The sequence below is a fragment of the Colius striatus genome, chromosome 2 (genome assembly GCF_028858725.1).
Source record: "Colius striatus isolate bColStr4 chromosome 2, bColStr4.1.hap1, whole genome shotgun sequence".
NCBI classification, from domain to species: domain Eukaryota; kingdom Metazoa; phylum Chordata; class Aves; order Coliiformes; family Coliidae; genus Colius; species Colius striatus.
In genome coordinates, this window is record NC_084760.1 from 64,376,163 (window position 1) to 64,394,162 (window position 18,000).

An 18,000-nucleotide genomic window follows, 5' to 3' on the forward strand; every position below is an offset into this window, starting at 1 on the left:
TCAGTTACACTAATACAACATTATTTTGCTTTCTTAAATGTTAAACATATATTAATATCGCCTTCAAAATACAATATGAAGTCAGTTAGGTTTGTTTTCTCAATAAAACATACCCTCCATTTCTATCTAAAAGTAAGATTAGGTGTGGAAAAAAATTCAGGTTGGACAGACTTTAACAGATCCCCTGTTCTGAGGACTCAGACGGTCTAAGCATAGGAGAGCCAAAAGTCAGTTATAAACTGCAAAGAAAAAGTTCAACTTTTTTCCACAGTCAAAAATCACACCTATTAAATCATAATGATACTTCTTGTTTCAAGTGGTGCCCATTCAGTTGTGTCATGCTAGTCACTGTGTTCCTGGTATTGCTTTTCAGAGAAGTCATTTGAATGGCAGAAGAGTTGTGCAAGGAGCTGGCAGATCTCTCTTGCTGAGCTTTCCTCCTACAGCAAAGCTGGTTGTTGAAATGTCTTCTAAAACTCTCACTGAGAAAGTACAGTGCAAATGGGTTGACACAAGAGTTGCAGAAGCTTAGCACTCGGGCCACTAAAGTAACAACCATATGACCTGTCGATGGATCAATCTCATTGTAGTTAAAAGATCGGTACATGTACAGCACATGATTAGGAAACCAGCAGATTGCAAAGAAGCCAACAAAAACTAGAACAATTTTTGCCAGACGTTTCCGAGTTTCCATCTAAAAAAGATGAAGAGAATACAAATGAACAAAAATGAATAGGACTACTCCACATAACAGACTTAATCAAAACATGTAGTGTTTTTCTTTATATTAGCTTTAACATCTATCATAAGTAAGGCCAGTAAAAATGCATCCTTTAGGGAATGAATTCTTTTCCTATCTCTTTTACTTTCCTTTTCCACTTTGAGTTTACTTTCAGTAAACTGTTTGCATTACAGAAGGTTACTCTTTCTATATGATATACACAGTGATTTGTGACCCAACTAAACATTGGCTTTTACCTGAAAGCAAGCACCAAAGGATGTCATGAAACATAACCTTTTCTGATGAGGTCTCAACGTTTGGCTTGAAACTTAGCTTTAGTTAGAAAGCTATTTAGAAACCATTGGCTTTGAAATCTAGAGACATTGTGAGTGAATTGTAGAGAGATTGCTAGGGTGTTAGCTATATAATGATACTTAAATCCCATTATTTTGCCCAAAAATGCCTCAGCTTGCTCCTCTATCCTAGACAAAACACCAAAACTGCATTGCATAGTCTAAAGCATCTTAATTTGAAGGTAAGATGAAAAGTTCAGTTAATCTGCAGAAATTATATGAAAGAAATGTACCTTAATTGCAGTACTAAAATAAAATGGATTACAATGTAGATACCAAGACTGGTTGAGAGGAAATGAGACAGGAAATAAGCCTACACAGTGGTTCCAAACAGAGAGGGACAGAAACTGGCCAGGTAGAAGGCACCAAAGGGAGGAAAAAACTTTCTACGTGTTTCTCCCAAAAGATTTATTCTGTATGTCAGGTACCAATGTTTTGCAATGGCTGCAATATTTTCTGATTTTGCTCAATTTTCTGAAAAAAATCAAGTTAATTTATTCCAACAAGGTTTCAAAATCTGTGAAATAAATATGTAAGTTGTTTTCTTGGCTTTATCTAAACCAGAATCGGTGGAGAATTCACAAAAGATGGGGAAACTAACATTCCAATTTGGTAGGATTTGCACTCAGACAAATTGCAAAGGCAGATTAATAGGTCCAGAGTTATAACGTGAATATTACACCTTTCTGCTATGGCCTAAAGAAATATGAGCAATAGCTTGATAGCAATAACTTAAATTTACTTCCTCTTGCTGGGAGATATATAAGTAGACTGGATTTTTCTGTTCTTCGGAGGCTCAGACTATACAAAACAAAACAAAACCTCAGTAGAATGAAAAAAATATGTTTTTACTTGGAAAGTACATGTGAGTTCATAAATGGGATATAAATTAAACATTGTTTCTATTCTAACAGTTCAGCCAAAAGCCTCTCCATATTTGACAGGAAAATAAAACAATACATGAGGTACTAATATGTATGCATTTTTGACAAGAGACAGGCTAAAGTAGAAATGAATGCTGAGCAAAATGGACATGAAGGAATGTGGTCTTTAAAAGAACATGTACATGCTATATATGCAAGGAAATTTCAGTGAGTATAAAAGTATTTTCTAAAATATTGGCAAATAAAACTCTTCGAAATTGTTTTAATAGGTATAACTACCTTTTCTCTATCAATACTAAACGTTTTGTAAAGTGCTTGAGCCACTTTCATTGCAAAAGCTGTTGTTTGTATACATAAATATTCCTGCTAATGAATAGCCAGTTGCTATCTCATTGATTCCTTCATTTTACAGGGAAGCTGGCTTTGCCAGCATTTTAAAAATGCTTTGTCTCTGTTTTGTATACTCAAAAGTATACAGAATCTTTAACAAAAATTTTATAACATCTATAATAGAAAATTAGAAAAGTGTGAGTTCAGGACTGTATCCAAGAAAGATCTGCTAAGAAAGCCAAAAATGAAACAGGTCATGCTCTCTGTTCATACTTTCAGCACTCCTTGGTCTGAGGAGAATCTTACATTCCCTAAGAAAAATTTTCCCCATCTTTCCCTTTAAGTCTTCATTTCCAAGCACAAATAAAATATGGAGAATTCTCAAAAAGTTCATGTAAGATTTGTTCCCAAAAGAGTTGCCTATAGAGACAAGTGAAGCCACTAGCATTAACTACAAAAACATTGTTCCTCAGTAAGAACACAAGTAATGGTTATAGTAACAACACATACAAATACATATACCAGTCCCATTTCTTTCTATGAATATGCGTTCATGGCACTAAATTTACATTTTTTCCTTGCTGTATTCATTTACAAACTGGGCTTAATACTGAGTAATACTGAGTAATACTGTTTCTTTGTGAAAACAAAGAGATTTTTCAGATAATCCTTGGCTCAGTTCATGCAAGTGGAAACTGAACTAATCCTCTGCAAAATCCGACAATTTGGATGCTACAGTTCCTGTACTTTCATTTATAAGTGTATACAGCACACAAATATTTCATCAGGATGTAAAAAGCAAATTACTTACCTGTCTTTTGCAATGCTCACTGTATTCTCCAGGGATGTTGTGAGCACTTTTTATTAAACTCTTTGCTATATGATAGTAGTAGATACTAATAATGGTAAGGGGAATAAGGAAATACACAAGGAAAATCAGCACAGAATGTATCTTTGGGTGCATGTCATCCGTCATGGGGTATGGTATGCACGCTGTGAAAGTGTTGTTATCTGGATCATTGATGTGGGCCAGTTCAGAAAACACTGCTTCAGGTACTGCTAGGAGCATGGAGATTACCCAAATGGCAATGGCTTTAAGACATGTCCATAGCACTGCACTGGAGGTCTGGATGTCCATGGGATTTACAATTGCTTTGTACCTGAAATAGATCAAAATGCAAATGAAAATTAAAATTCAACCTGTGATGCATAAGGCCACTTCATAGCTTTGATTGGAATAATGTAATATTTCGTTCTTATTTGAAATGTCAAGGGCTTTGTAATCTTACTTACATTTGCATTCTCTAAATCACTATCTTTATCATATATATACCCCTGAGACGTGGCAAAACAAGCCCTGGACACAATCTGTGGCTGTAGATGCCCTTTCTGTGCCTGTTTAACGAAAGCACAGTAGCAAACATGACTCTACACTTTCTTTCTTCAAATCCTCAGCAAATCCTCAAATGCCCATCCTACCTTCATACTTCTCACTCTCATAACAGCACATGCGTGCCAGACAGCCCAGAACTCACTCCTGCTCACCACTATGGCTTTCCCATTCCCAGACTCCATCAGCACACTTGGGACGAGCACATGGCAATAATCAATATTAACCACCTCTTGCCAAACCTGCAACAACCTCTGCTGGTCTTACTTTTGCACCCCAGAACCTTTCTACACACAGATATATTGTCCTGACTATAATGCTTGGAGTATACTCATCTTCACGAAGCCAGCAAGGAATGACACCCTGTCATGGTTTGGCCCAGACAGCAATGAAAAGAAGAAAGGACAGAACAAGAAGGAACAGGAAGAACCCTCTTCTTCCAGCTTCTTCTTCTTAAAAAGTGTTCATGGAGGCGCCTAATTGTCTCAGCCCCAGAAATGGGTCTGATTCAAGGCAGGGGAGAGTTTCGAGCAACTTCTAACAGGAGCCATCTTTACAGCCCCTTCTGCATTACCAGAAACGGCTGTCATGTCAAACCATGATACTCCTAAAGGCCTGTGCAGAAGTATTAAACTCTTAAATAAAGTAAACATGTCCACATCGATAGTTTGAGGCTGTTGCTCTATACCAATTTTGGGAGAATCTCTCATAATATATGATTACATATAAAACTTTGAAGAAATGAGAATTTCATAACGATTGTAATGAAGACAGGAAGAGTTGCAGAGAATGGAAATATCACACTGCAGCAAAGCAAAATAAATGAACCGAAGTAGAATCTGGTCAGAAATCATTTTATTAAAAAAGATGATAGAAAGTAAAGCTATTCCCAAATTTCCACAGTTTTAAATGGCCAAATACACTTTGAGAAAAATATTACAAGTATATCCTACAATTTGGTTAGATTTATAATTTAATTTGGATTTTTTTTCTGAAATATAAGTAAATTTTATTTCATGTTTGTATTTCAGACTGAATATTTAAAAAAAAAAATCAGTTTGTCTAATCAGTGATAACTTGGAAATTTGCTCTTTTTTTGCTTATTTAATTTTTTGTTTCTAACTTTGATTTGATTTTGCATGGGTGATTTATTTTCTAAAATTACAGAAGCTTTGAGAAATGGAAAAAATATTTTTCTTGAATATCTAAAGAAGAGTTCAACAGGAAGAAGGGAGTCAGGAGAGGGTCATACTCCAGGCACATAACTTCATTCATCTTAAGATCTTTCTAGTCAGTGGACCTGTACTTTCAAAGAGTCGTTCAGATTTGAGATGCATTAAATCACACTCTAAGGTGCTCAATTTTCTCCGTTAGCTATACAATGAGCTTAGAGTGAGAGCTGTAACTTAGATGTCTCTACGTGGTGATAAAACTTATTTATGCATATAGGTACATATACATGCATATACAAATACAAATATATTTTGGCATGAACAAGTGTACATACCAAGAGTTAGATTACATTTAAATATAACATAGCTGCTGAAGTGAATTATGGATGATTTGCAGGTCCCGACTGCATAGCTGCTTAGCACCTTCAACAGATGTTTGAGGAATTGTAGATAAAGGTTATACCTCCATGCAGCAAAAGGAGAGTTTGTTAGAAAATAATAGTGCAATTGGCTATGCCATGAAAATATTTGAAGCAGAGCAATGTCTTGGTACCTGTCATGGTTTGACATGGAGCCATTTCTGGTAATGAAGAAGGGGCTGTAAAGATGGCTCCTGTAAGAAGTTGCTCAAAACTCTCCCCTCCCTTGAATCAGACCCATTTCTGGGGCTGAGACAATTAGGCGCCTCCATGAACACTTTTTAAGAAGAAGAAGCTGGAAGAAGAGAATTCTTCTTGTTCTGTCCTTCCTTCTTTTCTGGCTGGTGGTGGTGCAAGGAGCTGAGAGAGAGAGAGAAGCAACCATGTGAACCCCAAGATCAGAGACTCCTCTGCATCCTGTGGACAGGACTGGTGAAGTAGTGATTTGTTTGCATTTTGTTAAAGACCCCCTGCACCAGGGGTAGTGACTCACTTCATTAAAGACTGCATCAGACAGTGACTCACTTGTTAAAGACCTCGTGCCAGGGGCAGTGACTATGGCCAAGAGGAGGCTGTGTGCCATATGAGGGACCCCATATTCACAGAAGCTGTAGCTGTTGGGAAGAACCCATGCCAGAGAAGTTTGTTAAGGATTGGGTCCCAGGGAAGTGACCCGGTATTGGATCAGGGGAAGAATGCAAGGAGTTGTCCTCATCTGAGAAGAGAGAAGCTGTAGATCCCATCTGTGAGAGACTCAGTACATACTCCATTCCCTATCCACCCAACCCCCCCATGGGGTTTTTTTACTCCCATTTTGCTGTGGCCTCCATTGTCCTAACAAGGGTGGGGGTGAATGGGGGGCACCGAGAAAGACACTGTCGTGGTGCTTCATTGCTGGCTGGGAAAACCATGACAGCACTCTAGCAAACTTTTTCTACAGAGAATATTTAAGTGAAATTGTGCCTTGAGGTCCTCTTTCTCAAGACTGTGATAAATTGTCTTATCACTAAATACTAAAAAATAACAGCTATTTATGAGAGGATTTTTCTGTATCTTCACCTATATTGTGAAGTAAAAAAATAAAACTCAGTAAAGTTTCTCTATTGATTTATGGTTATCATTTCTTCTAATGCACAATAGAAAATCCCTGGACACCAAGGTGTAAAGAAATTCTTTAAACTGCCATAGAAGCTTCTGTACAAAGCATAAATGCTCCCCAGCACAACCTGTGACCTTATTAGTTAATAATTTGCTTCCTATTGCTATCTACTTTGATTTCATTACATAAAGACAGATCTTCTATTTAATTTCATTCAATTGAGATGACGTCAAGCCCTTACATCTGCTCATTTCTTTAAAACTTTACATTGCTTGGAAACAGGTGGTTTGGGGACTTTTACAGGCAAGGGTGAATATTGAATTGACTTTTTTTCCCCCCTCTCTTTTCCCCTTGCAGTGCTTCAAATGTTTTTGACCACAGCCCTATGACACAAGAGACTGACCACATCACAATGAACTGTTTTAGTAGAATCTTAGCAGGTTAATATCTAAATGGGAGACCTTTTCAGAAGCCGTTACACTAGCATATATTTGTGCTTTGGCATATATTACTGTTTCAGTAAATAGCATGCTTTCCCCTGAGCTACAACTGACTCCAAGTTAGAAGTGTTCTTTTTCACAAAAACAGTTGGATTCAGTCCAAAAAAATTCTTCTTTAATCCTATCAAAATTCTTCTTGCTACTTCAGCTGACTACAAGGTGACATTCCTCTTCCTAGGACTCAGCCCTTAGTGTAAATAGGAAGGAAAATGCACCAAGTACTTTACAAAATCTGACATCGTGTTTATATCTCTGAAAAATATAAGAGTAGAAAGAGATGAGTTACAGATAAAATCAAATATAAGCTGAGTGAAATTAGAAATGTTCCCAAAATTAACACCCAACTCTTCCTTTGTATAAAACCTGTGTAAGGCTAAAACATACCACCAACTATTCAAATTACAAAGTGCATACTTTCTACACTAAAACAACACCAGTAAATTAGAGTAAGAGAGAAAATTGTTTAATCAAATGAATAAGTAAAATCCATCTTTTCCTTTACTTCACTGATGAAAAAATACAATTATAGGTTGTCACTGAGTTGAGGAAATAATTATAAATATGCATTTGGCTTAAATTAAAAGCCTCCATACAAATCCTCTATTCCTACATCCTCTATCATTATCATTGCTGACAAAAGCACCTCAACTCAGGAAATACTGTCATAAATTTCCTTTCATTGGTTTCTGCCAATGGACTCAAGTACAAACTTGTTCATTCTGCAGATATTTTGTTTGTACAGTATTTTTTCAATATAAGGCAATCTCCTCCCTTCTACACAACTCCAAAAACAAGAATATATTCCTCCTCCAGTTATAACACATTGCTGCCATCTGAACTCCAGTATAGCTTATCTACGTCTCCTTATCATTCTTCTCAAAGGCCTTTATAAAACTATTCCTTAGCTCCCAATTAGAATGGAAAGCTCTACTCCTGTCTTTGATATATCCATGCTGTGGTTTACCTCCAGCTGGCAACTAAGCACCATGCAGCCACTCTCACACATCCCTCTCCCAGTGGGACTGGGAGGAGAATCAGGAGAAAAAAGTAAAACTTGTGGATTCAGATAAGAATAGTTTACTAATTAAAATGAAATTAAATAAAATATATTCTATTATAATGATAATCATTATAATAGAATATATCATAATAATATTGAAAAGGAATTTTTTTTTCAGAGATAAATAAAACCCAAAGGAAAAAACCTACATGATGCCCAATGCAGTTGCTAAGCACCTACTGACCGAAGCCCAAGCAGTCATCCGCCCCTCCCTGCCAACTCCCCCGAGTTTATATACTAGGTATGATATTCTATAGTATGGAATAGCCCTTTGGCTAGTTAGGGTCAGCTGTCCTGGCCATGCATCCTGACAGCTTCTTCTGCATTACCAGCCTAGTCGCTAGTGTGGTGGGGTGAGAAGCAGAAAAAAAACCCTAAACATTGTGCAAGCACTGCTCGCTTCTCAGCAATAATCCAAACATTCCTGTGTTGTCAACACTGTTTTCAGCACAAATCCAAAACATAGCCCTGTACCAGCCACGAGGAAGAAAATTAACTCTCAGCCCAAACCAGGACAATCTGCCTTTAGACTGATGAGACGGGGATATCCATCATATGTTTACTGCATGTCTTCCAGCAATGGTATCCATACATACTTGTATGAAGAATATCTCGGTAAATCATCACTGCCAGTGCAAAAGGTCAATAAAAAAAAATCAGCTACAGAAACTAAAGTGTCTGGAAGCAGAAATCCTGAGTGTAAAATATTCTGAACACCAGTCTCTCTTTACAAAAACATTTCCTCCCATTTCCTTGGTGAATTGAGTAACAGTCCATGCCATGGCAGATAACGTAACTATTGAGGAAAATACTACACAGTCAGATGATTTTCAGAAAAAGACAAGAATAATGACATAAGCAAACCTCTACTAAAATATCTGGAAGAGACTTAGATTTTACCATTTGAGAATCTAGACTCCAAATGTCTAACTTCTAAATTCAAAAAGCTGCAACTTCATTTATTTGCTCCAGCATTATCATCTAGGAGGCTACACTGACAAATATACTTCCTTTTATCCTTCCTTTATGTCCTTTTGGGAAGGATATTTTTCTTCACTCCACAAGTACATAAATATTTTTATCACTTATTCACTAATAAATTTATCATCATGGAAAATTTGCAAAACCTTTCTTCTAGAGAAAGCATTGGTAGAGTGTATTTGATCTTTGACATCGTTTCTGAGAAGCTGCTAAATGCAGGCTTGAGAATTCTAACAGTTCACTTTGGACAAACCCATCACAATTCTAATGTATAAGAGAATTGTTTACCATGTTATGTGGAGAGGAAAACAAATAAATTTATGGAGTTTTGCATTCAGGCCTGCTTGATAAGAATTCAGTTGGATCTGTTGTTCAGCAGTTATTTTGTCTGTCGCAGGCATAGGCTTTAAATGAAGTGATCAAAGAAATAAGAAACAGGAGGAACAGTTTTGTAATGGTTTCTCAGGTTTTAGGCTGCAGTCTATGAAAGCTTATCAGATACTGACATTTGCATTAATCGAAGCAAAATTGGCTACTGCCAGTGCAACAGAGGCATTGCATTGATCACTGACAGGGATAAACACCACAGGCATTTTTCACTTTGCCATCCTTAGGATTAAGCTGTTTTCATATGACTTGAAAAGCACACCAGAGGACACACACACAAAGGCAGTTCAAAAGATGCATGTCTCTGCATGAAGTTTTAGAAAAAATTGCCTAACTTGGGAGGAAAATGTTATTTGCTTAGAAGGCATTTTCAGCTGCATGAAGATGCTCACAACAGCAACTTCTCCAACAGTTGATTTGAATTGCCTGGATTGGACAAACCACGACAAACTAACCCTAGAATAAGTAACTCTTTAATTTACTCCAGACATAAAATTTCTTATGCATTGTTGCAGGTGGGGCATGGTGAGGGTTGGTTTGCCATCCCTTTTATCTTTTTGGAATATTTTTCATCATATTCCTTTTAGTTGTATGGAATGGATACAAACTAGAACATTTAGTGGTGGGGACAGATGAGGACAGGCTACATTATTTGACAACATGTGGCAGAGTTTCATCAAAGTTGTTCTGGTAAGCTATATTTTGTGTGTCAAATTTGCACATATAAACTAAAGACTGAGCAAAAATTGTGAGAGATAAAGCTTACCCAACCCCTTAAATTTATTTTGCTTTGCCTGTTATTGCATAATCATACCACTACAGCCTACAATGAGAGAAACATGTCTTTTAATGTGCCTCAGTAAGTCATTCAATACCTGTACCTTAAGTTGTAGGGTTTCTAAAAGAGTTATTTACAGACTTCTAGTTCTACTGGATCCATATAATTTTGTTTTCCTGTTTACTAGATACAGTCAAGGCATTCGTCTTCTCTTATACAGATAATCATAGATTCATAGAATCATCTTTGATTATTTTTTCCTTATTCTTTGGTCAACTATAAGCAATTTTAAAGATGTTGTTTAATATTTCCTTCTTAGTAGAGGCTCTTTAGTCCTCAAATATCAGCTATTAGAAGTCAAAAGGAAACCATGCCCACTTTCCTATTGTCCTTGGTCCACTACACATAATAAGAAATAGAATTTTAGAGGTCTTCAATCACTAGATTTCATCCTGAATCAACACCTGACATAAAAAAAGAAGAAACTTTCAATAATTTCTGAATATAGGAAAAAGAAACTTTAATGAAGGGTGATTTTACTAATGAAAATCCTGAAGCTGTTACTAGGGCACCTTTTCACACTTGCACAAAATGTTTTTTAATCTTTTTATACTTTTAAAAATACAGATTGCAATCTGCCAAATGTAGAGCAAAGAAATAAAACAAACAAAAAAAGGATTAAGTAGTTTAGCTATGCAGACCTATAGTATACATTTTAAGCATCTCAGTCAGGCATTAAATTCAATTATTTAAGTATGAGTTTAAATTTTTAAACTCCTTTGTTATTAACATACAGGAAAGGAATCATGGCACTAATGAAAAATAACTATTATGTGGTTAATCAACCATTTTTCTCATCAAAGGTGTCCTTCTGTCACAGTTTTTAGGATGAATACAAAGAAGATGCTATTTCAACTGCAATGAGTTGCTCCATTGTTCAGCTTCGTCATCTCCATTAGCATGCAATAGGACTTTATTTGAGCTAACACATTTAAACTCTTCATTAGAAAGAAAATTCAATTTAGAAAAAAAGTAGCAGAATTAAATGTATAAAAAGTGACGCATAAATGATAGACAAAGAGAAAAGGTAAGACTATATAAGACAAATCTACAGTGATTTTAAGGGGCTGCCATTAATTCCTTCAGGTCTATTCACACTAGATCTCTTGGTATTTTGGGGGCACACTTGCTTTCCATCACCATACATAATAACACGGCGATACAGGTGCATGCTACAGCACCCATTCTTAATCTACTTCCCCCTAAACTTTTCCAGTCACCTCACAACACTAAGGTTGATGTATCATTCAGAATTCTAGCTCTAAAAAGCACCTTGGAAACACCTTTCCATACTTGTACTTCACTTCTTTACTCTAGGTTGCATACTAGGCACAAAATGGTGAGATCTCTCATCTTGAGAACCGGGTGAGGATCCTCATGGGTCCAACTTCCATTCTGAGAACTGCATGTTCTGCCATGGATGTAAGTTGGAAAAACACTCCCTAGAGGAGTAAATAAGTATATGGCATGGTACAAGTCAGGCATAATTCAAGTCAGGTTCATCCTTGGCCTCTGTCCTTTTTGCAGTGAGGAGACACTGGTACACTTTTTCTTCATATGTAACATGCTTCAGTCCCTCTGGCAAGACTTCTGCTCTCACTTCTTTACTTTTACTTTCCTTTTCCAAGACCACATCAAGTTTTAGGACTTTCTCATCAACATCCACTAGCCCTAGCAGAAAAATACCATCCATGGCCCCTGAAGAAGCCAGCTTGACACACTCATTTTTAGTTCCTTGTCCCACCATACTTTTAGGAAGTCCATTCCTGGCCATCAAACACCGGCTCTGTGATTTTTTTGTTTGGAGTAGGGGGGAGGGTGTTACACTTTTGTCCCTCAGATCCCTTCCTTTTTCAATTTGTCATCCAGGTTTTCTCTTACTATAATCCACCCTCTGCTTTTTTTCTCCTCTTTTTAAAAACAGAAAAACCTTAAGATTTCTAGAGGTACTCTGGTTTCTCCATAATACTGGGAAGCCAGTAAGAGCAGTGGCCTCAGTAAGCATGAATACAAGAGTGCTGCCCCTGTATATCTCTTGCGTGGCATTAAAAGGTGACATCTGGCTCAGCAGCTATGCTTCTGTGCTGCCTCTGCACCACAGAGGAGGGGGAGATCACATCCTTCTCTGAATCAAACACATCGCACCATCAGTGCCACCATTGTGTCATGTCATATAGCCTTCTAAAAGAGTATAACTGTCTGGCTAGAGGAGGGGATAGCAGTGGATGTCATCTGCCTTGACTTCAGCAAGGCCTTTGACATCATCTCCCATTTTGATATCCTTATCAAGAAATGTAGTCAGTGTGGGTTGAATGAGTGAACAGTGAGGTGGATCAAGAAGTGGTTGAGCTAAGAGGTTGGTGATTAATGGAGTCAAGTCAAGTTGGAGGCCTGTGGCCAGTGGGCTTACACAAGGGTCAGTTCTGAGGCCAGTCTTGTTCAACATCTTCATCAACAACCTGGATGAGGGGACAGAGTGTACCCTCAGCAAGTTCCCTGATGACATCAAACTGGGAGAACTGGCTGATTCACCAGAAGGCTGTACTGCCATTCAGAGGGATCTCGACTGGTTTGAGACTTGGGCAGAGAGGAACCTCATGAGATTCAATAAGGACAAGTGCAGTCCTGCACTTGAGGAGGAATAACCCCACGCACCAGTACAGGCTGGGGATTGACCTGCTGGAGAACAGCTCTGCAGAGAGAGACCTGGGAGTCCTGATTGATAACAAACCAAATATGAGCCAGCAATGTGCACTTCTGGTCAAGAAGCCCAATGGCATCCTGGGATGCAGTAAGAAGGGTGCAGCCAGGAGGTCGAGGGACAGTCTCCTCCCCCTCTATTCTGCCCTGGTAAAGTCACATCTGGAGTGCGTCCAGTTCTGGGCTCCCCAGTTCAAGAGAGATAGGGAGCTTCTGAAGAGAGTCCAGTACAGGGCTCTGAAGATGATCTGGTGACCGAAACATCTCTCTTATGAGGAAACGCTGTGCGACCTGGGGTTGTTTAGTCTGGAAAAAAGACTGAGAGGGGACCTTATCAATGCCCTAAAGGGCAGGTGTTGAGAGGACAGGACAAGTCTTTTTTCTGTAGTGCCCAATGACAGGACAAGGAGTAACAGGCACAAGCTGGAACTCCACTTGAACATAAGGAAAAATCTTCGGTTCAAAAAGGTTCAACAAGGACAAGTGCAGAGTCCTACACCTGGGAAGGAACACTCCATGCACCAGTACAGGCTGGAGGTTGACCTGCTGGAGAGCAGCTCTGCAGAGAGAGACCTGGGAGTGCTGGTTGATAATAAACTAAACATGAGCCATCAATGTGTCCTCATGGCCAAGAAGGCCAATGGCATCCTGGGATGCATCAAGAAGAGTGTGGTCAGCAGGTCAAGGGAGGTTCTGGGTGCTGCCACTATTTCTGATCTGCTGATATAAGTACCCATAACCAATCTTGGCAAGACAACACACATAAGGATATGGCTACAAGACAAAACTCTCTCTACATCAGTGCCTCTCCTTTTGTTCAACTCACGTGTTGCACAAAAAAGTAGACCCGAGTCCATCCCAAACTCTATTGAGAGTCCAGGCAGTTTCATTCAGAGATGACTTGGGCCCCTAGGAGACAAAATACTGGTCTTTGAAGTCAGTGACTGCTCTTCTGACTGAAAAATAAATGGTTTTTTGTCCTCAGTAGCTGAAAATGTAACAGCAGAGGTTAAAGAAACAGAGCTGTTAAATTCTTAGGATAACGATTTCTGATATTTGTATATAATTCATACTCCAAAATGATGGAGGAATGTATTTATTATGAGCTTATATGGCCACAGCATACCATCTGTAGCTTTTTTCTAAGATGTATTGGTGATTCTATGTGTAATTCTAAATGCATTCAGTGTAAACTGAGTCAGTATTATTACTTCTTGAATCTTTACCAGTATTAAAACGATATAAAATCATTTGGGAAAAAAAAAAGCAAACATTGAATGCTCCAAAGCTGTATAAAAAGTAAACGAAGGAATCCTTAAATATTAAACCATCAGCATTCCCTCACATTATATTTCACTAGAGAGATGATCTCCTCTGCAAATAACTTCTCTTTTCAAATACAACACCACAATCATACTTTTAAATAGTGGAAACAGAGCAGAAAGAAAGCTGCAATGTTTGCTTAGCTCTCCAAGGAAAGGTTTTGACATATTGTTTAACTGTGGTAATCAGAGAGTTACAGTCATTTACTTCAAGGAATGTTTTGAAAGCTCTTTTTCTTTTCTGAAGTAACAAAGCCTTTATACACAAATATTTTAGGTACTGAATCAAACACCATTGAAACTGATGGCCACTGGAGACTACCTCTAGGTGAAATCAAACAATTTACTGAATTTGCTAAAAGAAGAAAATAAATTAGATAGAGTATAACTCTATTTAAAAAAAATAAAATTAAAAGCTTCAAAGAAACATTGCTCTAAGCATGAAGATAAATTACTTAACTCCAGCTTTGACATCATGCAGCAATGTAATGCATTGGTTCATCTTAAAATCCAACAAAAGACAATGGTATAATTCCTATGGAAAAGGAATTAAATATTTTCATTTCTGAAAAAATATTGCTTAGATAAGGGAAGAAATATACTTTCACTTAATTTAAGGCTGCCAATTACATTGCAAGGTTTTGTCTTTCAGAGTCTGAACCACAGTCCAATAGCCACCTAGTTGCTATAAATCCCTTAAGCACCCATTTACAGTAATTGGGAGGAAAAATGAGGTCCAGCTTTTTGTTTCTTCCTACTTTGACAAGTACCAGAGATGGAAGAGTTACTTTCCAGTCTGACTGGGAGGATTTTCTTTTTCTTTTTCCTTTTCTGTAAGTTCAGAAGAAGATAAAATGAAGAATTTGAACACAAGTTTAAGACTGACAGTTGCAACAGTACAGTTTGGTGCCTCCAAATTTCCAGAGGCTATACAAGTTCTGACAGTCATCTCTGGTAACCTGTTCATCTACTGGGCTGCACATACAAACATATACACATTTTCTCAGTAGAAAGAAACAAATTAAAAATACCTCTGTGCTTGATTCACTTTAAGATGTTCACTCACTGTCTATTGACATACCACTGGGACTTGGTATGGGTCATACTTAGCATCTAAAATCATCCACTAATGAATAAGATTTCAATACATGTGCCATTACAGGACAATCCCAGAAGTATGGACAACAGGACTAAACCAAATTCTTGCAGATGGCACCCTGGAAGCTGGAGGCCCATTTCCAGAGACCTTTTAAGTTACATTAGAACCAGAATTGCCATCAGTCAGTGAGGAAAAGGAGAAGCTTGGGACACTAGTTGGAATGAGGGAATTGCAGACCAGGGATACCTTATGAGAGATGCTTTACCTTTCATGGCAGCTCTGGCTAGAGTTAGCCCAAGCTGCAGAGAGCTGAGGTCATCCCAGCTTTCCTACCTGTCAGCACTGAGGGCAGTGAGGGTGAAGACAGAGACACCAACGGAGGTGAGCTGGATGGCAGGAATGAGCTTGCAGCCCACCTCTCCAAAGAGCCATTCCTCAGAGAAATACCGGGAGGCATCCACAGGCACACAGGTCACTAGCAGGAGCAGATCACCAGCAGCAAGACTGGAGATGAAAATGTTGGGCACACTCCTCATAGTGCTGTTGGAGATGAAGATCTTCATGAGGGTGACGTTGCCCAGTAAGCCCACAGTGATGATGAGCAGGTAAAGTGAAGGGATCACACAGCGGATGGTGAACATGGCTGTGGCCCGCCCCGAGGGCAGCAGGGCTGTGTCTGGCACCAGCTGGACACTCTCATTCCCCTCGAGTGGCATCGCTGTCAGCTTGGGCAGCAGCTCTGCCTCCATCCTTCACCTTCGGGCAGACTGAAGGTCTGCAGTGCTAAGTATAGTGGGAGTCACTGGAAAGCTTCACCTCTCTGCAAGTCAACCAACTTTCTCCCACTTCCCTTCTTCACTTCTTCCTCCTTCTTTTTCTCTGCCGAGCTTTCCCCCCTTAGAAACGCAGAGGAAGCACTATCCGCCGGCGCAGTGCCGGGGGTGGGGGACGTGGGATAAAAAATCCTATGAGACCCCTTTTCAGATCTTTGGGCAAGCGCCCTCCTGGGTGGGCACGATGGACGAGATCCTGAGTCTCGGGGGAAGCCACCGCCATCAGCCTAGTCTCTCCCCGGGGAGCGCGCCCGAGGCGCCGCCGACGCGCTGCCGCGGTCCGGCCGCTCCCAACGGTACCGGCGCCGCCAGTACGGGGCCGCCGGCGCTGTCCAGTGGTGCCGGTGCTGCTCGCCCCACAGCCGCCGGAGCCGGAGCCGGAGCCGGAGCCGGAGCCGGAGCCGGAGCCGGAGCCGGAGCGGGGGCAAGGCGCAGCCCCAACCCGCTTCTCAGTCCACAGTCCTGATTTATATGTACCTGGTGCTGGGAGGAACCGCCCCGCCTCTCCTCCTGCCAGCGTCTCTGCCCTCGCCCCGGCCCCGAGGTGGATCCTGCGCGGAGGAGAGACGCGGATCTCGGAGCCGCTGCCGTCCTACGGGATCTCAGGCCCCGGGCGCAGTGGAGACGGCTGAAAGGAGAGAGGGGAGGGGGCTAGGGGGCCTATCTCCCTTCTCTGCCTTCTGCAAACAGCCCCCGAGAGGCACTGCCCGGCAAACTGCAGAGCTGTCCGCCACGTCGGGTGTAAGGCGGGATCGCCTCTGGGAAACTCGTCTTCCAGCATCTTACCAGCGTGAAAGCACTGCCGCGTTTTGAAATGCAGAGTGACAGGAAGCGAGGGACTTGGAGATGAAGAGGGTTTACTCGTGTCATCCAGCTACCTTTAAAGGTTTGATTCACAAAGTTACATTTCACATTGTCTCGAATACGGAAATGGGATAGGTGATGTGTTTTATCCATGACTTACTATGTCATAATACAGTGGAGAATAAATGTTCACTCTTCTAAGTGTAGAATTTTCCCCTAGTGTTTCTTGCTTTTCAATGAAATAATATCTTGTATTTCCTCGTGTCTGCACATACATAGGCTTTCCAAAAGTCATGAATTCAGGTAGCAGTGCAAATATGCTGAGAGAGACAAATCTACGGAACTGAAGTTTTCAAGATAAAGATCTATAGCAGAGGAATAATAGCATTTCCAGGTAACATGCTCTGCAGACCAATTCTTTCCCATCCTCTTCTCAAAAGAAAGGATATATGAGCTTGCAGTGAATTTGCTTGTTCATATTATTAAAACAGTTCTCTTGAAGCTCTTTGGGTTTATGACAGGTCTATGGAGAAACTAAATGAATGCACAGAGAACTTGCTGAAGCAGGAGAAAGAGTTTGACCACTGAAATACCAGAAGTGAAGTAAGTCATGTGTGCATTAATACAAAGTCTATCCACTTTAGGAATTAAATTTAAAAGACAACAGTAATTTACTTAAATAACTTTTTAATAAGATTATAAAACAAAAAATATTTTTGCTTTATTACACCTCTCTGCTTCTATTGATTTACTTTTGAGGTCCCTTCCAACCCTTAAGATTCTGTGATTCTGTGACTTTTGCAACTCTTCTCACCTAAATTTATGTTTTACAGCTATGTAAATTATTGTTTCATATAATGCTAATTAGTGTATTCAAAAATCCAGCCAATACTAGTCCTCAGATACTGTCAGGCTGGAGACTTCACCTTCACCACTAGACAGCTCATCAAAATTGAGACAGAGTTTCTCTGGAAGTCATTATTGTTATTGATTAAGTTTCCTCCACACAGTGTAATTTCAAGTACACTCCCTCTGAAGCAGTCTTACTGTTGGCTTGGATACTTATCACAGTTTCTGTAACCTTCTACTTTACTGAGTACCTGAATTT

At 39.5% G+C, this 18,000-nt stretch overlaps 1 protein-coding gene across 1 annotated transcript; it reads right to left on the bottom strand.

Moving 5' to 3' along the window:
• Positions 1 to 292: 292 nt before the first annotated feature.
• On the bottom strand, positions 293 to 16,004 carry NMBR (neuromedin B receptor). Its single transcript, XM_061990414.1, has 3 exons — positions 15,589 to 16,004; positions 3,100 to 3,448; positions 293 to 694 (listed from the first exon to the last, which is right to left on the bottom strand). Exons 1-3 carry the CDS (start codon positions 16,002 to 16,004, stop codon positions 293 to 295), a joined length of 1,167 nt encoding a protein of 388 aa, XP_061846398.1.
• Between the last annotated feature and the right edge of the window lie 1,996 nt (positions 16,005 to 18,000).